This window comes from Mastigoproctus giganteus, chromosome 1 (assembly GCF_048544385.1).
Source record: "Mastigoproctus giganteus isolate SK-2022 chromosome 1, ASM4854438v1, whole genome shotgun sequence".
Taxonomy (NCBI): Eukaryota; Metazoa; Arthropoda; class Arachnida; order Uropygi; family Thelyphonidae; genus Mastigoproctus; species Mastigoproctus giganteus.
In genome coordinates this window covers 145222475-145243378 of record NC_143575.1, presented here as the reverse complement: position 1 = coordinate 145243378, position 20904 = coordinate 145222475, and the positions used below count along the sequence as shown (strand labels likewise).

General features: G+C 36.7%; 1 protein-coding gene across 1 annotated transcript in view; it reads right to left on the bottom strand.

Annotated features, from left to right (window-relative positions):
• The window catches only part of Elp2 (elongator complex protein 2), a 407540-nt gene that overhangs the window by 125065 nt on the left and 261571 nt on the right, over positions 1-20904 (bottom strand). The window contains exons 13-15 of the mRNA XM_090382492.1: positions 5687-5831; positions 3095-3225; positions 968-1148 (exon numbers count right to left, since the gene is read on the bottom strand). Coding sequence (XP_090238618.1) covers positions 968-1148; positions 3095-3225; positions 5687-5831 — 457 coding nt within the window. The remainder of the gene's footprint in view (positions 1-967; positions 1149-3094; positions 3226-5686; positions 5832-20904) is intronic.

Here is a 20904-nt window from a genome sequence, read left to right as displayed (position 1 = left end):
AAGATTCAAATTGTAACTTTTAATCCTTTTAATTTTAATCGTGTTTTTAATCTTTTTAATTGTGACTTTAATTATTTATTATTGGAAGCAGTTTTAACTATTTATTCTGACACAATGTCTTCTCGCACTCATGGTCTTGCTGCGGTGGTTTGATGTTTTGGGGTCGAGTTAGGGCTCTCGGCTTTCGATTCCGTTGCGCATCGGATTTGGTCGTATCTCTATGAGTGAAGGAATTCATTATTTTATTTTTTTCATCTTATTTTATTTGTCACATTTGGGAGAAAATTGACTGGAAGCATTGCACAAAAAAGATTGAGGTTATCTCTTACTTTTTTTAAGTATGTCAATGGGTAGTAGGATAGAAGTACAGTTACCTTGCATTGCTCATATTATGATTTGTAATAATTTCAAATTTTTAAAACTTATTTTCTGGCCACCCATTGCATACATATATTTCCTGGAATTCGGTATGCTGCCAATCTCTAGACAGCATTATGCTACCTCAAATTCATAACATGCCAATTTCTTTACTAGCCTGGCAGATATTAGCATCTTAAAGAATTTAATCCTCCTCTTGCTCATCATTTCAGAGCACTAAAATTAGCTTTACAGTGAAGGAGACTAAATTTCACCATAAACACTGACAGAATCCTGGACATCTAGGATTCTGTCAGTGTTCCACTAGTCTCTCTAGAATTAACTTTCAGCCTGGATAAACTGCTGACATTTCATCACTACTCACCAAACTCAAGTAAGCCTAATCAATGGCTTTGATCAGACTACATAAATGGCCACACAATCAATAATATGAATAGATTTATTTAAGAAAAACATATTCATGTAAAACTGTGCTTCTAGAGACTTTGATATTAACCACAGAGCTATAAAAAGTCATTATCACTAAAATGTTTTCAAATAATAAATGGAATAGAATTCAACTGAATATAGGGAAACATTATCAATTTACCTTCTCCGGATGTTAACTGAAACAAGGACCAAGTCCTGTCACGTGATACAGAGAGCAGAAACTTATCATTAGGAGAAAAAGCAAGTTGGGTAGCAGTTAAACTATGGGAGACTAACTGACCCAGTTGTTGCCAAGATGAGGTATCCCAGAGTATTATAACAGCATGTTCTGTCTTTGCTGCCTAAAATGCAAATATGATATTATAAATCTTTCTCCAAATGTTTTTTAACTATCGAAATAAATTAACAACTGCTATAACAATAATACTAATAAATTAAACTGAACTTCGGTTGTGTAACACTGCCCCTGACAGAGCAATCTGGAATTAAAGTTTTCACTCCATAAAAATACCATAACTTACAGAGTATTACTGTAAAAGCCACATTCGCCTGCAGTGTTCCCATAATTTATTTTTAATTTTTTGCTGAATTGGAAAAATCTTTACATTATTTTAGTTAATCTTAATTTTTAGCCTACACAGATGAATAGCATAATGTAGTTGTTGAAATGTTAATATACATTATCTAGTTAATGTAAATTCATTCTAGATAACAAAGAGAGCATCTATTATAATTTATTCCATGAGAAATTCCGTGGTGGCCAACATAAGTAATTTCTCACTTAAATTTTACAACAGAAAATGACCAAAAGCATTATACATTTAATGTGCAAGTGCTGGATTTTTTAATTAATAAAATAATTTGCTTAGTATTGGAATCAATTTCTTGTGAGCCCCTAAGTGGAACTTTCTTTATTGCTTAAAAATTATTTTTTTGTAATTTTTGATTTAATCTTAGTAGTGTAGTTATTATTTGTGATTCTCTGATTAAGCTGGTGAATTTATTTGTTACTTGACTTTCATGCTCTTACTTAACAATCACATAAAACATAGGGAAGTGCATCTATTGGGAATGGGTGGCCAGTGCAACATTGGCTCGGTTTGGCTTGAAATAAGCACTAGGAAACCAAAAATGAGGGTAGGAGTGTGTTATAGGCCTAATGACTGTGATGAGTATCATGAACAACTGTACAGACTTGGGCCAGTAAATTAGAATGTCTTATAATGGAGGACTTCAACTTCCCATATACTGACTGGACCTTGTGAGTTAGTCACTCATACAATAGCAAGACATTTGTCAGATGACTTTTCTAGAGCAGTATGTTAGAGAAACAACAACAGAAGCAATACTTGATTTGATTGTCAGCTGTTATCCTCCCTGCATAAATAATTTGCAGATAAAAGACCCACTAGGTGGCAGTGATCAAATGTATTGACGTGGAATTTACTTAAAGATGTAAATACTATAAAAGGCAAGGGTTTGCTTTCATAAAGGCGACTACAGTGAACACAGTAAGTAGCAACTGAAGTTTAATATTGACAAGTGCAAGGTACTGCGTATGAGGAGCAGCAATTCCAGATTCACATACCAGCTGTGTGGTACCACACTCAGAGTAGTGGAGAATGAAAAAGACCTGGGGGTAATTGTGCAATCGGATATTAAGTTCTGAAGTGCAGACTAGTGCAGTAAGTGTATTTATTTTAAAAATTTTAAGAAAAGGGTTTCTCAGTTTAGTTTTTTGGTTACTGTTTTAAAAACAGATGAACTACTTGTGTGGTTGAGTGAATTACCTAGGAGGAATTATTCAGTTCGAAAATGTGCAGAGGTTAAATAAGTCTGTTTATTATCTTTAATCAGAACACCACAGCCATTCAGGATATGAGACATCAGTGTAATGTATTTGTGAGCTAACATGTATTCTACGATTGGTTTGTCCTTTTGAAAATAAAACATCCAGAGGAAATCTTCCACTAGACACTGGCTAACTCAACTCCACTTAAATGGCCTCTTCACACCACTGACATGATTTGAAAATGGTCTTTTCCACAGATATTAAGTGACAAAAATCAAGATTTTTCCACAAAATTTTCTCTATATTTTTATTTAAGGTCAGAGTATGGAAAAACAAAGCCAACAGTAACACGATTATACCATTAAAGGCACTATCTCGGCATATTCTTTTTCACAAGACTTGGTGATATTTAATTATTTATGCATACATGAATAATTAAACATGCATTGAGACTTAATTCACTTAGGGTAAAGATCTTTGGTACTATACACTCACCTTACAAGCTGAAGCCACAATATTGCCTTTGTGATTAGCAGCTACACAAAATACTTCATAGACATGACCGTACAGCTTTCGAATCTCTGGCCACAGAGTGTTTTGTAAGAGCAATTCTTCTGTTGGAGGAGCTGTAAACAATTATCACAAGGGGAAACTGCTCAAAAAATTACAACACAAATAATATACAGGGCAAAAAAAAAAAAAAAATTAGCTTCACATTACTAACATTATTACTGATTTTTACATATTCATTAGAATTAATATAAATCATTTACATTTTTAGAAATACATTCATGAGCCAAAATGGTGACTACCTATCTAATAGCGTGTTGGGTGTCTGCTTGCACCTGGTATGGCATCAACTCCATGAAACCACAGAAGATAGTGTTCTTAGGTATTCTGGACTGGCTTGACAGAAGAACAACTTGGAGTTCAGCATTCCCCAACATCCCACATATGTTCAATGACGTTATTCCGGGGGAATTTGTTGGTCAGCAGAGCACATGGTCCTTAAACCATTTCTGCAGAATAGAGGCATTGCCTTGTTGAAAGAATTCGACATTTGTGTGTCATCCAGATACATAGCAAAAACTTGGTCTGACGCAAGGCCAGGTAGCAGCTAGCAGTGAGGATGTGTTCAGTAGGTAAGAGTGGGGGGGACCCAATGAGGTCTACGAAAACATCCTCCATACCATGATACCATTGCTGCTGGCCTGTTTTCATCCAAATGTGTGGTCAAGTTGCAGCTGTTCACATGCTCACTGTTAAATACACACCCAACCATGGAACCTTGATTCATCAGACCAGAAATTCTTCTTGAGTGGACTAATGTTCATGAATTATGTCCACTATGGTGACCTACCCTGTAGGCCAATCTGCAGGATGGTGTGCTCAGAAATGTTTCTTTCTGTGTCCTGGTTGTAGTGTGCAATTAACTGAGGGATCAAGAGTCATCTGTTGTTCTAGATAGTACGTGCCAACTGATGTTCACTTTTACTGTCAGCCAGTGGTGGTCTCCTCATCCTGACACTTTGGGCGGTTGTGTATCCCTCTTTGGAACATTCTTGCCACACCTTTGCTATGGCAGCCCCTAAACAACTGACAATGCCTGCTGTGCTGAGAGGCTGGCCCACCTTCCTAGAACCACAACCCATTCCCTGCTCAAACTCTTTGGATCCTTCCCTTTCCACATTGCATGGGCTTTGTAATGGCAGGCACTAGCTGTGCCATCACTTTATATTCTGTGCTGGTCAGTGAAATAACTGCTAGGTTCTGTGGGTTGGGGTGTGTCCACTCATGGATACAGGGTTGGTCATAATATTTTGGCTCATGAGGAAGTACAGGCTCGCCTCGATTAATGCGATTAATTCATCCCGCGAGCTCATCGTGCAAAACGGAAACGCGGGAATCAAATATAATAATCAATAGGAAAAATTATAATTGGTCCTTGACCTTCTGGAATGTCCATAAAGGCCTGACTTAGCCCAGTGGTCAGGAGCAAGAGTGCATAGCACATGTTCCTTGAGTGGACCGGGGTTCAAGCCCGTGACTACTAAATACGATAAATATTTGTATTGACAATTTATTGTAAACTCTACTGACTTGGTTGTCGTGCCGGGGTATAAACAGAAAATTTATTTTATTTTTAATGTCCATAAAGAATTTTGAAAATACCTATTAAATAACTTTTTAACTGTATACAATGTAAAAGATAATGAAAATAATTATGGAATTAAATGTTTATTGCATATAACAGCGGTTCCCAAACTGTGCGCCGCGGAATATTTTAAATTTTCGAGGGAAACACAGTGATACTCGACATCTGTTGGACACCGCGTGAACTACTAGCTCGAGGTAGTTCACAGTTTCAGATTTCTTATTAAGTTGTTTGGACCTACCTACTAAACAGAACTGTTAGGTATTTCTTTAGGTCTGGGTGCGCCTTGAAAAAATTACTCAGACACTAAGGGCGCCATGAACCGAGAAAGTTTGGGAACCTCTGACATAAAATACACAATGAAGAAATTACTGTTGCGAAAATATTTGAACAGTGTTGACTTTCTCTTTTCATCAATCAATTTCCAATAGCCGACAACAATCTTCTCTGGGCCCTGGCGAAATAAATATCGCAGAGAACATCAAACCTTTTGTTTGGTTCTCTGCGATACGAAAGATTTCATCTAATTCTTTTACCGTTATCTCCTTCGTGGTAACATTTTCACCTGGCTCATTTAAAAATTTGAATTTTTATGTAAGTGTGCATTGACTTTATTAGCAGGAGACAAACAAGTAACACTTCTTCTTCCGATGGTTGATGGAACACACCAAGGCGGGCAGCAGGCAAACGTTTGTTTATTGACCGTACAACTCGTGGTAAGCTTAACACGCGATTCAAATCTTTTTCGACTATTGCATAAAAAAAGAGATCGCGTTAACTGGAAATCTGCATCGTGTAAAGTGAAAAGTGGTATAATTTTTCAAATAGCGTTAACTGAAAATCGCGTTATGCGAGGCCTAGCTGTATATAAAAAAAGCTAAATGCATATGCATGTAATATTTTACTTGCAAGAATAAGGAATAAAATCTTACATTCAAGAGTAACAGGAACAAAATAAAAGTCTGGATACTGGTCCTTAGGATGTTTGTATTTTTCTTTGATTGAAATCTCAATATCTTTTTCAAATACTGCCTTATTTGACAAACCTAAAGCTGGAACATTGGCACCTTCAGGCAACTGTAAGGAGGGAAACAAAAGCTGCTAAATGAATGGCAATCAAATTTTACGCTTCTAAGTCAGAAATAAATGTATCAACTTGTTATGTAGTAGTCATATGGTACAAATAAGACCTAGGTTTCACACCAGCAAAATAAAATAAAATCCTTCTTACCTGTTCCTCTCCTCATGTACATACTCATCCAGCTAACCTTTGAACTTTACCAAGATGCCAGCCTCAACTACGTATCAAGGTAATTAAAACTTGCTGCTAAAATAAGCTTTCTCCATTCCAATCAAAGCCTATTTTTCCATAATTTGAATTTATTGCACTAGTTTTGGCATAATTTGTAAAAGTGCAAATTTATAAGTATAAAATGAATTTATAATGGTGAAATTTGCACTGTTATAATAATAATCAAGAAATGAATCACTTATAAGTTTATCAAGTGGAAATCTGCTGTACACCAAAGGAAACAGTGAAAGGAGTGAAGGTGGAGTTGGGTTTCTGGTCCATAAAGATTTTAAAAACAACATTTTGGAATTCAAAAGTACATCACCAAGGGTGTCAAGACTAATACTCAAGATTTCTAAGAGGTACAAGCTAAAGATTATAATGATTTATGCACCAACATCGAGCCATGATGATGAAGAGGTTGAAGAAATGTACACTGAAATTGAGTGTCTTCTAGAGGAGCAGAAAACCCACTACACTATTATTATGGGGGACTTCAATGCTAAGGTTGGAAAAAGGCAAAACAGCGCAGAAAGAGGAACTATAGGAAATTTTGGAATTGGTGAAAGAAATAAAAGAGGTGAAAGACTTGTGGAATTTGCAGAATCTCAAGGATTGTCAGTAATGAACACTTTTTTCAAGAAAAGGGTGAACAGAATGTGGACATGGAAGAGTCCAAATGGATTAACAACTAATGAAATCGACTTCATCCTCACTAACAGAAGATATGTTGTGAATGATGTTACCATCCTGAATAAGGTAAATGTTGGAAGTGATCACAGAATGGTAAGATGTACACTTGATATAAATGTAGGAAAGGAAAGGAAAAAACTGACTCGAGTAAATAATACAAAGGTCTTTGAGATAACAGAAGAGGAGAAAAAGCAGTATGTACTGGAACTTAAGAACAAGTTTGAGCTTCTGCAGACTGCTCAGGACCAAGAGCAGGACCAAGACGAGGAATATTACAACTTTCTGAAAGTGATAAAGCCCAAGAAACCTATAGGGAAAAAGAAATCCAAAGAAGAAAAAATTAGTCAAGAAACACTTGTCATGATGAACCAAAGACGACAAATGAAGAGCAAGAAAAACAATGACAGGGAGAAAATTGAGTATACTGAGTTATGCAAAGCCATTAGAAAGAGACTCAGAGAGGACATAAGAAGATTTAACACAAGAAAAGTAGAACAAGCATTAAGGGAAAACAAAGGATTTAAATCAGCAGCCATGAGCAGTAATACAGAAAGACAAATGATACTGAAACTGAAGAATAGCGATGGTGTACTTATAAACAGCAGAGAAGGCATAATTCAAATAGCAGAAGACTACTATAGAGAATTATACAAGGAGCGAGGGAATGATACCAGCAGTGGGGAAGATGGATTGCAAAGTAGCAACACATACGACATACCCAATATTATTCCTGATGAGGTAGAACATGCATTGAAGAAAATGAAGAATCAGAAAGCCCCGGGAGAAGATGAAGTTACTGTAGAGTTGTTAAAATTGGGAGGAAGAGACATAACACAAAAACTGGCAAGGCTCTTCACAAAGTGCATTAGAAAAGGTGCGATGCCTAAGCAGTGGAATAATGCAATCATAGTTTTGCTGCATAAGAAAGGAGATAAATCAGAAATTGGAAATTATAGACCAATTAGCTTGTTATCCCATATCTACAAGTTGTTCACAAGGGTCATTAGTAACAGATTAGAAAGAATACTTGATGAGAATCAACCGAAAGAGCAAGCTGGCTTTAGGACAGGATTCTCAACTATGGATCACCTTCATGTAATATCACAGCTAATGGAGAAAGCAAATGAATATAAAACACCATTATGCCTGGCATTTGTGGATTATGAAAAAGCATTTGACTCCATACAGCATAAGGCAATGTTTCGGGCACTGGAAAGACAAGGCATAGATACTCCATATATTATGATTTTGAAGAAAATATATGAGAGTGCTACATCCTTTATTAGACTAGACAAAGAGAGTAGCAAATTTAAAATCGAGAAAGGAGTTCGACAAGGAGACACAATATCTCCGAAGCTGTTTACTGCTGCCCTTGAGGAAGCTTTCAGAAGATTAGACTGGTCGCAGAAAGGAGTCAATGTGAACGGAGAGTACCTAAACCATTTACGATTTGCAGATGACATTGTGGTCATAAGCCACGATCCCAAAGAATTAGAGGAAAATCTTAATCAGTTATGCACAGTTAGTAAGGATTTTGGAGTAAAGATGAATATGACTAAAACGAAAGTAATGATGAACAAGTATTTATTTTATTTTTGTTACACAGAGCATTAAAATTTAATGCTCTGTGTAACAAAAATAAAATAAATTATGAATCCAGAGCACGCAGGCGTGTTTTATTATGATGAACAAGTATGCCACGGAAAGGGAAATAATGACTGAAGGAGCAGTAATTGAAAAGGTGGAGTCATATACTTATCTGGGACAAGTTATTAGTTGTAATAATGATAAATGGCTGGAAGTCAAGAGAAGAATAAATTTTGGATGGATAGCATTCAGGAAATATAGTCACATACTGAAGAGCAATATCCCAGTTTGTCTGAAACGTAAAATAATAAATCAATGTATACTCCCCACCATGACTTATGGAAGTGAAACTTGGGCACTCACCAAAAGAATGGAAGAGAAGCTAAGAACTACACAGCGAAGAATGGAACGAATTATATTGGGAATCAGACTGTTAGATAAGAAGAGAAACACATGGATTAGGCAGCAAACTCAAGTAAAGGACATTCTTATCAAAACTAAAGAACTAAAATGGCCTTGGGCAGGACACATAGCCCGAAGACATGATGACAGATGGACTAAGAAAATAACAGAATGGTACCCAAGAGGAGCTAGAAGAAAACCTGGAAGACAAAGGTGGAGATGGACAGATGAAATTCATGAGTTTTTGAGTAGAAAATGGATGGCCAGTACTCAAAACAGAAGGAACTGGAAAGTTGCTGGAGAGGCTTTCATCCTGCAGTGGATTGAAAATGGCTGATGATGATGATGATGAATAATCATTTTAATATTCCCTCAGACTTACAGACCATGTTTCTGCTAAAGTACCCAGTTTCAACGCTGTGCAGTATACATATTTAAAGTCTTTTCCTCATATGGACACACTTTTGAAAATTGCACCAAGTGGGTTGGCCACCTTTGGATTCGTTCAAGTTCAATATTATTTTTTAAGTACGTATTATGACCTCTTTATCTCTATGATTATCAAGAAAATATTTGATAATCATTGAAAGGGCACAATAGATCCTTTTTGCAGGGTGCTAGGGGTGCGCAAGCGAGGCACTTGCCACAGATGCAGCCTAAAATAGGCACCACCATTAATAAAATATGTTTTACGTTTAACATTCAATATGAAAATCTAACTCGAATACAAAATATCTTTTCTTATTTATTGTAGTGTTAGGTTTTCACTATCTACAATTATACAACTATAACACAGCAATAGGTATAGTAATCCATAATCCCTTAATGATGTTGACGTGCAGAAATACACTGGTGTACTGTTAGTCGGACCGTAAAATTCTGGTAATCACCTTTGTAATGCTGATAATTTAATCAAAAGTGTTAAAGTTTTGATTAAATTATTTAAGAAAGAAATATAGTTAGGGAACAACATTAAGTGGTTGTTTTCCATTAAGATTATTACTATAATTAATACCACTTATATACCACGTAAAAGTGGTATTAATTATAGTTATTAAGCTTTGCTATTCAAACTTGATACCATGTAAAATTAATAATACAGTCAAAGCTCTTTATAGTAACCCTCTTTTTAACATCCCAACATGTTATAACGTCTTATCTGGTAGGTCCCGGCCAATTTCTCATTAACCTAACGTTATATTATATTCAATATAACGACCTTGAAAATAAAAGGATTTCTCGATAAACATAATTTTTCCCCTCTTAATCTGAATTTTTACTTTTATATTAAAAAATTCGCATTTATAAATGACATAATGCTTCAAATATATTAAAGTAATTGCAGCCTGACTATGAGAACTCATTTGTTAAGATTTCCCATGCTCTTTTCTAGCAGTTCGGTAATGAAATGAACAGCATTTAGAAGTTCTATTCATTAGTTAGTGTGTGTGTGTGTTTATTGGTATGGTCCCAAGAAAGCAGACAGATTTGCCAATCGCAGATAAAAATAGGATTTTGCAAGCTGTAGATAATGGTGTGCATTCTAAGACTGATGCCAAACAGTTTCACATTTCTAAGAGTACTCTGTTCACTATTCTGAAAGATCAGAAAAAGATCGAAAGTTTAGAGAAATCTGCTGCACCAGGTAGGATTCGGGCACAAAAGGCAAAGTATTCGGATCTTGAAAAGGTACTTTTAGAATTGCTAATGAAGGTGCATGGAAAAAACATTCCTGTAGATGACAATCTTTTAAAAGCTAAGGCTGAAATATTTGCGCATCGAATGGATATTAAAGAATTTAAAAATTCAGATGGATGGTTCCAGAAATTTAAGATGGTTCCAAAAAAAGTGTGTGGTGAAAGTGTAGCTGTGGACATTGACACTACAAAGGAATGGAAGGAAAATCGTTTTAAATGCTTTGCTGACATACGACCGCAATGACATCTTTAATGCTAATGAATCTGGACTCTACTTTAAACTGCTACTGGATAAAACACTTACATTTAAAGGTGATAAATGTAGTGGTGGAAAAAAGACCAAACAACAAACAACAGGACTACAAAGAAGGACTTTGTAGTCTTTCTTTGTAGATTTGCAGAAACACACTATTATCACATCAAGGGAATCTTGTCATATCACTGTAACATAGGTTGACCAGATTAAAAATTTGATCTTGGAGTACTCCTACTTATGTTTGGGGCATTCATTTCTCGTTTTGGGGTACTCGCATTATATCTTAAAAAAAAAAAAAAAAAAAAAACGAATAATTTTAATAACAAATATTTTATTTCTTATTAAGCGAATTATAGCCTGTGCTTTAATTCGCTTAATTTGGAAAATTTTACTGCAAGAGTTATAAATACTAAAGGAAACTTTTATAAATATCAACATCAAATGTTTTACATAATTGTTTACAATACATATTCAATAAACCTGATTTATTTTATCAAAAAGAAAACATTTACGTAGCAATACATTTCATTCGAGCAAATTTTCTTTACCTGTTTTTTCATTTTTTAGTGCATACGCATAAAATTCTTTGCCCTTGGTTGATGAAAACCAATCACATATTGTGATTGGTTTTCATCAACAGTTCTCCTTCAACATTCTTTAGGTCTAATTTATTTCTATCCTTTTTCTATGCGTTAAACATTAAGCTAAATACTCGCTCACTCATTGCATTTGAGTGAGGCAAAGAAAAAACAAAATTAATAATTTTTACTGTATTACGTACTTCCTTAAAACTTTACAATGAAATAAAAAAGCAGTCAAGTAGAATGCAAAAGGTTACAAAAGGTAAGCATAATATAAATATTCTATAACCTGCTTTGTAAATAGAATAGAATGTCATTTTTTGAGTCTTTAAGGGTGCATTTCAACAACAACTTTATCGTTAGTTAATTCTTTCTTCCTAAATAATCATCTAAACAGGGTGTTTTATGATATCTCCTTTTTTTTCAAATACCCCATTTCAAATTTTAAAAAAAGGGGTATTATACCCTGAAATGGGGTACGTCTAGCAACCCTAGTGTAACATTGTATATATGTTATCCTCTTTGTGGAAAGCTGAAGCGAAATGAATTGCCACAGCTCATCCTCTTCTTCAGATTTTGAAGATTTAGAAAATGCATGTGCTCTTCTTATAGCTACCATAGCCGAGAAATCAAAAGAGAGTACACAATAGATACACTACAAACTGGAAAAGAACAGAAAAAGGCAAATTCCATCATTTACTGCAGGACTTAGAAGAAGATGAAAATCATTTTAAGATGTACTTATGAATGGAAAAGAAGAATTTAATTTCCTATATAATCTAATTAAGGATAACATTCAAGGGCAAAATATTCAATTTCAAAATTCAATCAGCACTAAGGAAAAATTAGTTGTATGTTTAAGGAAAATCGAAATACTGTAAATTTAATTTTGAATAAGGATTTATTCTGTCAAATTACAAAACAAACATTTTTAATTAAACTTAATAACAACAAAAAACTACTTCTCAATGCCAGTGCTGGATTAAGGCACTGGCTAGAAGGGCCCTTGCCCAGGGCACCATTCTTTAAGGACCATCAAATTTTACAAATCATATAATATATATATATATATATATATATCCTTAGTAAACGGGGCACCGGAAAATCTTTCTGCCCGGGGTGCGAAAATACCTTGTTCCAGCACTGCTCAATGCTAAAAAACTGAACTTGTAAGAATTTTTTTTTGATCCTAAACATCCTTGGGGACCTACAAAAATTTAAACAAATTGAAAGAGGATAGTTACGCGAATATTTGCATTAAGCTATGGTAATTGATTGTCGGAACAAACAAGCAATTACTGTGAATCGATTACAATAAATTTAAAGAATTAGATAGATTATTAGAGGGGGGTGTATACAGATCCTTGGGGGCACCTACATAAATTTCAACCAAGTAAATCCGTGGCTTCCGCCAGAGGCGCTCACCACCACTAGTCTGTGCCGAGCACTCACTAGAAGTGTGATTAGAGTGTATGACATATTTTTCACGACCGCTACGATATCTCAAATTGTATTAGAAACACAAACAAACAAACAAAAAAAAAAAACACTGTGTGTGTGTGTGTGTGTGTGCGTGTGCGCCTTGTAGGCACGAAAAATGTTTTATTTTATGCGAAAACATCCTTGGCTTGGAATTGGTTAGTCAAATCCAAGCCAATAGCCTAATTACTCATTTGATTGTAGCCATTTGTTGAATAGTATGATTGCAACAATACAAATATTTGTAAACAATTTCTTTTTTTGTCTTGCATTTTCATTACACATCATTGTTAGGGAGCGGGAGTGCAGTAGCACACGCTCTTTGAGTAGACCGGGGTTCAAGCCCCTGACTGCTGAATACGGTCGATCTGCCAACCCGCACTGGACCAGCGTGGCAGATTATGGTCCATTTCCCTCAGCATGAATTGTTGAGGAGGCTTCCATCCTGCAGTGGGTTGATAATGGCTGCACTTTACCTTTTTTTTTTTTATAGAAATTTTCACATCAATAATTTTGGTAAAGGTGTTCAACGATGCTGAAGTCAAGTGCAGAGCATTCTCAAGAGTATCAAGCAAGAATGAAAGCGACAAGACCTAAGAAAATAAAGACAAAGGCAGCAATGAATGCAAGAGAATGAAAAAGACTATCGAAATGGTTTAAAAGACAAACAGAAAATCAAGCACTGGATTTAGCAGCGCCTTCAACCAGCAATGCTGCTCCATCTAACAATGATGTACCCAAAGTGAGTACACATCGGAACATTTCTCCAAATGCGGAGCAGGTGAGTTTAAAAGATCAAGCTCCTCTTCCTTATGCCAACTACTATTTACACAAGAATGCACGTTGAGAGTTTTAAAGGAGATTTGTGAAAAATGATTTCTGTTCTGTATGCTACATTTGCGATTGTCTATGGTTCCAAAATGACACAAAGAAACCAGCTGCTAAAGATATGCACTGCATTTCCCGATGTTGATGTCGACGCAATCCTTGTGTGTAATAGCCGTAGAGGATCACTTAAGAACAACACCATTCCAGTGCTACGTCAAATGGCTTTGTCTACCCAGAAAATCCATCGCATTTACTGAAGTTGGATTTAGCGACAGAGAGGTTCATGCAGATAAGGTGCCTGAGACATACGGCATTCTGGACCAAGTGATCAATGGGCCTGTTTCAGTCAACACGATGGTCCATTGCTTGCTAAGGGAGATTGAAGACAATCATTGTATAAACAAGCATATAACACACAGGAAAATACAAGTCCAACTGTTTCATCGGGTTAAATCAGAAAGCAAGTGGTTAAAGCATGGCTTCAGTATTTGGTTAACACACCGTTCTATCAATTGTATCAAATCACGATAGATCAGTAATTCTTTGATGACAGTCAAACGAAAATGAATTTGTCTAAAGACGATATGAGTGAAGTGGTTCCAATCAAGGAAAGTCCCATCACCCAACAGCAAATGTTGTTGTGGAGCAACAATAAGTATTTTAGAATCGCCCAAGGAGAAACATATATACCGCAGAACTTACTGTTTGATGAGCACTCAGAGGAATTGTCCTTTCCCAGCATTTATCTTGGACGATTCAAAATGTTCAGAGAGAATTTTTGTGTGACTCCGTTCATTATGGCAATGAGTGAGCGATCTGCCCAATGCACTGTTACTCCATATCATCTCCTTTACATAGCAACGAAGATAATGAGAAAGAGACTCTTTGATGGTGGATTTCAAATACATAGGTAAAGATAGTATGAATCAGAGCTGTAATACTCAATATGTTCTATGTTGATAATAATATTAGTAAATTAATAAGAGGAGTTTACCTCAATATAGTACGTGGAACACTTCCGTATGATACCCTCCAGAAATTAAAACGGAAAAAATGAAAAAATCGACAACTTACCGGTACATTAAAGTAAAATATAAATAATTAAAGTAAAATATAAATAATTAAATAATCAATTTAACACAATTCAAAACAATTTGAATTTTAATTGTTTTGAATTGTGTTAAATTGATTATTTAATTATTTATATTTTACTTTAATTATTTATATTTTACTTTAATGTACCGGTAAGTTGTCGATTTTTTCGTTTTTTCCGTTTTAATTTCTGGAGGGTATCATACGGAAGTGTTCCACGTACTATATTGAGGTAAACTCCTCTTATTAATTTACTAATAGGTAAAGATAGTAAACTGACCCGCAAGCAATTTCAATCCAAACATTAATAGGACAATTCCAAACTCGACCTACTATGCAGCTCAACATAAGCGCGATATATTTGCTACAATCAGACAATTTGGTAAAACTAGCGTTCTTGACTCTGGGTGCGAATGAAATCAGTTGGCCGCACTTGCTTCAGCTTTGTACAAGTTACAAAATAACGTGTGTGATATTAGTGAGGACGATACGAGCGACATGAACTTCATGCAAAAGGTGATGGTAGTGAATAAAGACGCTGTAACGTGTGTGACATACTTCAAGATTGTGGATGTAATTAAGAACATATTGCAGTCGAAATGAAATAGCCTGTTTGGTCAATTTTATGTGGTCAACTTTTTGAAATGCATAGAATTTCAACATCGCAGTAGTCCACACATGCATATTTTTCTGTGGCAAAATAATGCTCTCAAAGACCCTTTGGGTGAGAACAAAGAAGATGCCATTGCAATAACCAATAAGTTAGTGTCTGTCTCCGCTAGCGAGGATTTGTAGAGCATCAAGCTTCAAACTCACAAACATAAATTCATGTTTTACAAGAAAATAACGCTGGATAAATGACAGACGTGTCAATTCAAGGCATCATTCATGCCTAAGACAGACGGACGCAAAGTAAAATACGCCGCCTACTACAAGATGTGTTAACATCTAGAGGATAAATGATTATGCCGACAATGATGCCTTCTGCAAGGAGAACGATGTAAATTCCTATGAATATAAACTTCTACTGGATATGCTCAGAGCTCGCATAAATCAGTCCAAGGTATTTCTCAAATGTCAATTGAGTGAGAAGTGGCACAATCAATTTAAGCTGTTCATCTGTAACATTTTGAAATCAAACACTGTCATCCAATTCATCAGGGAGGAATACTCTTGCGCTGCACATGTAGTTGAGTATGTGAACAAGACAATCCGATGGATGGGCAATTTACAGCGACAGATCATCACAATCATGAACAAGCACCCAGAGTTCGACATTGTTGAATTCACAAGAAAACTACCCATTGACATGCTCGACTGCGGTGAGATCACGAGTCAAGAAGTTGCCTGGTATTTGCTATGTTAGCCCATGTCAGAGAGCTCCGCACTGGTAGGTTACATTCTCGCAGTTTGGCTGATTGAGCGACAGAGTGTAAGGAAGTCTAACAAAGGGATGAACGAGGAAAACCTTGTGGAGGATTCTTGTGACATATGGAAAGAGAATTGGTTTTACAAATACAAGAAGAGATCACACTTGGATCATATCACTCTGTCATGCTTTGTCGTATATTACACATGCAATGCTAATGGGATCTGCAAGAAATAACGGTATCCATGCATAATATGCTATTAAAAACTATGACATGGCTCAGGTTCACATTGAGTACAAGCACAAAATGGTAACGCTGCACATTCGATTTTGAAACGAGGAAGCAGAGATACTGTCAGAGTTGGCATATGTCAAGATCTATGATGACAATGAAGAGCTTATACTAGAACAGCATAAATTGCATGAATCAGAAGAAGACATTCACAAATCGATGGAAATTTGTAAGGTGATGTGTCAAGACAATGACAACCCCGATGCAGCATGTTGTAATACCTGTATAGCCTTGTTATGTGACTGCGAGAAGATACTTTTGAGACATTTACAATTATCCAGAGAGTGAGATGAAAGAGGATCTAAAGCTCGCTACGCTGAACCGACTTGCGACAATTGAAAAGAAATGCAACAACAAACCGATGCCTTTTTTAACATAATGAGAATGGCCAATGACAAGCAAAAGATTGTAATTTGGAGTCTGTTATCTCCCAAATGCAAACTGATTCAGATATTCTGGACTGATCAAGCTGGTTGTGGCAAAACATTTGTGATTCGCCTCTTGATGGAAATATATAACTGAGCTTCAGCAATATAGACGGGTATTGTAATGCCTACAATATATATGCCTTTCAACTGGTAAGGCTGCCATTGCGATAGACCAATGTGCCCACTGCCCTCAAGACATCCACTTATAAAATAAAAACAGATAACTGGAAATGTCGAAATGAGCTTCGGGGACTTATGTCAGCTGCGTCCGCTTCGTGTGACCCTAGTCTATAAATAAAAATAAAAAAAAAAACAGCACATCACTGGCCCCACCCTCTGGCATGGCCTCAAATACTACGAGCTTGATCAAATTAAGTGCCAGTCAAATGGAACGTTATCTTCTATGTTAACCGAAATCGGTAATAGAGCTATGAGAATGAGCAAGAACTTATCACATTTCTTTGCTCAGGAGGAAGTGGTTTGTCTCTGCCCAAATTGTAAACGACTCTACTTGCAAAATAATCCTGTCAAAGAGTACAACCACATGATCCACAGTGCCGCAAAGGAGAAAGTGGAATCCATCACACAGGACAACTTTGTGGGCTGCATGAATGCAGAGCAAGAAGCACATATTCACCAGAAACAATAAAATGTCAGTTATCCACACTGGCAGATTACTCTACAAGCTCCCACTGGCTATTGGAAAGTTGTATATCGTCACTACCAATGTGAACGTTACTGATGGGCAAATTATCCAAGATTGATTACAACGAAGAGCAACAGATATGATTGTGGCTCGAATTTACCGCCTCGCCTAAGATTGGAAAGTTAACTTGCAAGAAGGCAGCGAGCAAACACCAATCCTGTAGCCATGCAGCTTGCAAGACGAACTGCAAGTATATCATTGAACAACTGCCAAAAGAAATCACTTTTCTCTCATACTAGCTTGTGCAATGATGATACACAACTCACAAGGCAGCACATTCAACAGTGGTTTAAAAGTATGAAAAGGGGCATGAACAGCAGCTGGTTTACGTTGCTCTGTTGCATGTAACTGACACTAAAGGACTTTACATCATCTCACTGACCAGTGACAAGATATTCTACCATAGGCCCGAGAAACACTACATCAACCACTGATTTACGAAACGAGTTTGCCAGGCTCTCGACTAATTGGCTACCAAGAGGACAGCTTGTCGAATTCATCCACGATAGGAAGGAACTCTCAGTCCTCTCACTTATCTGCCAAAGCCTACAGGTGCACCACACCAACCTCACTGACACTCTTACACAGTAATGCCAAATCCCGCTGCTATCTGAGACTTGGTTAGACAATAACGAGCATGTCAGCATCTCAAACTTCGATTGCATGGTTAAATTCAAGTGTGAAACTAAACGGACTGCAGTCGCAATATATCACAACAAGATGGATGAGGTACACAATGTTATGCCATATTTAGATGTCATCTATCAAAAAACGACTGGTTCAAGTATCAGCTTTTGGCTCGTTGGTGATATATGTACAGCAGACTGCTTGTTACCCAACAGCCAAGTGATACAACAGACTTCATTCATTTCATTTTGCTGCTATACTCAATTCAAGGTGCAGTGCTGTTAAAGATTTACATAAAATACTCATGTTCATGAGTGGTGATTTCGATATTAACTTTGGATTGGAAGAAACTAAACTGTTAATCATTTCCTGCAAGAAACATTCAATCTAACTCTAAACACTAATCCCACAATTTCAACTACAGTATCAGATACCTTAATCGATGCTGTTTTCCAGAGACACTTCAATACATTGTAATCGCAAGTATACGTCTCTTACTTTAGTTATCATAAATCATTGTATCTTGTCTTCCAGCTGAAATTATGGAAATTTGTGAATGAAAGGTGGATGCGGTCGAAGGATTAAAAGTGAGGGGCCCATCAAGCTCTCAGCTGCCCACAACCAATGCCAGAGCTTGCACTTGGTCATCACGCAACACAGCAGCAGCCCCCAAGGCAGAATGCGCTGGTCCCAAAGGAAGTAGTAGTTGTTGGTGACTGTATTGTCAGGGAAACGGGAAACATGCTTTGTAAAAAGGATAGGTGGAAGAGGACCAGACTTTGTCTGCCAGGGGCAAAGGTTGATGACATTGTAGAGCGGATATCATCTTTTAAGGGCACAAAAGGTGATATAGTTGTACACGTTGGCACTAATGATATTAAGAGTAGGAGACCGGCGGAATTACTTAACAAGTACAGGTCACTGTTGAAAAAAAGCCGTGAATTAGGATTGAATTTGAAAGTGTCTGCAATTCTGCCCAGACACGATAGGAGGGAGTATATGATGAGAGCCCTGTCGATCAATTCGGCCCTGGAAAGATTGTGCAACGCTCAAGGGGTAGAATTTTTTTCAGCCTGGTCTGTACTTGTTAACAGGAGAGACTGTTTCTACAGGGATGGGATATACTTAAATAGAAAGGGTGCAAGAATGTTTGCTGATGCTATCGAGGCAGTGTTAAATGGGTCGGAAAACTGCAAAAGATTGGGGGGGATACAAGGACTAATAGATTAACAGTAGCCACTGGCAGAGGTGAAAGTGATTCTTGCACTGCTTCTATTGGAATGAGCCACAGCCTGGAAAATAAGATGCAGGATATTTCAGAGACTGCTTGGAATCATTGGGGTACAAGTAAACACATTGGTTGTGTTAGGGTAGCTAAGAAAAAGAACAGGTGCTTGTATACTTGCGTGTACACCAATGTTAGGAGTTTAGTAAATAAATTTGATGAATTTCAGGTATTGCTCAAAACATCAAAGGCAGATATTGTGGGGATTTCAGAGACGTGGTGTCACACAGATATAAGGAATGCAGAACTGGAATTTGGGAAGTGCAATGTCTACAGAAAGGATAGACAGGATAGCAAGGGAGGAGGGGTTATGCTATTAGTTACGAAATACAGTAATACCCCAAAGTTACGCGATAGGTGGGTCCGACGAAAATCGCGTAAGTCGAATTCGCATAAGTCGGGGTACAACTTTGCATATAAATACATATAAATTTTGCTTAATTGGGACCAAGGACTAACAAAAACACTAGTTTAGAAGAAAAATATTAATAAAATTGCAGTTCTTTATACATATTAATACAAAATATGTATTAAAAAAACAAATGACTTACGTTAAAAAGTTATTTCGATGTCGATGGCTTCATAAAATCTAACAAATTCGTCTGACGACACAGCGCCTTTTTTTCACGCAGAATTTCTTCGTAGCAAGCTAATAATTTTTTTATTCCTTGCTTTGTAGCTATAACGCATTCTTCGTTGGAGTCTGTTTTCTAAAATTTTTAAGCCCTTTACAATTGAGCCCTTTTCAATTTTCAACCTGTCAAGTTTGCAATTGTCATGTGCTTTTCGCCGTTGCTTCATTTAGGCCTGTAGCACGTGCAATATCACATGGTCTTTCATTTCACTCAAAGCGTTTCACAATTTCATATTTTTTCTCTATCGACAGAGGCGGACTGGCCATAAGCCTTACCGGGGAAACCCCGGTGGGCCAGTGTGATTTTGGCCATAAACCATAGTATGAGGCCACTATAAATTTTCCCGGGTAAGAATTTTTGATCCAGTCCGCCTCTGTTTATCGATAATTGCTTTTCTTTTTCTCTCTGAATCTGCAGTGTCTTCACCAGGACGCTTCCTTTTCACACCTTTTAATTAAGTATTTTACTCATTTTTAGGAAATAAAGCGCAATTACAAAACGAGGAGGCACGCTTGATACGCATAAACAAAGCTGCGTGCATGTAGCAACTGAATAAACAACACCATAAAGGCAGAGATACACTATTAACACCTCACATTTCTAGGGGTTACTACCATAAAACAATAAAAATCCAGTTGCGTTTCTGCTAGTGAAATCTGTTATAAACTGGTAGTAAACTCGATCTAATTGCATTTGCGATTATACCGATAGCTGGAATTGTGTTGGTTTTTACGTTATTATGGTGAAATGTGTTTTTCCCTTCAGTGATATAAAAAACATAAAAGCAGCAAAGTTGAATTTTGTTCATCTTTCGCTCTCATTCTCGGCCGTCGCACCGTGTATCGATAACATATGAAAAACGACCTTGAAGATAGTGGGCGGCAGCGTTGCCAAACGAAAAA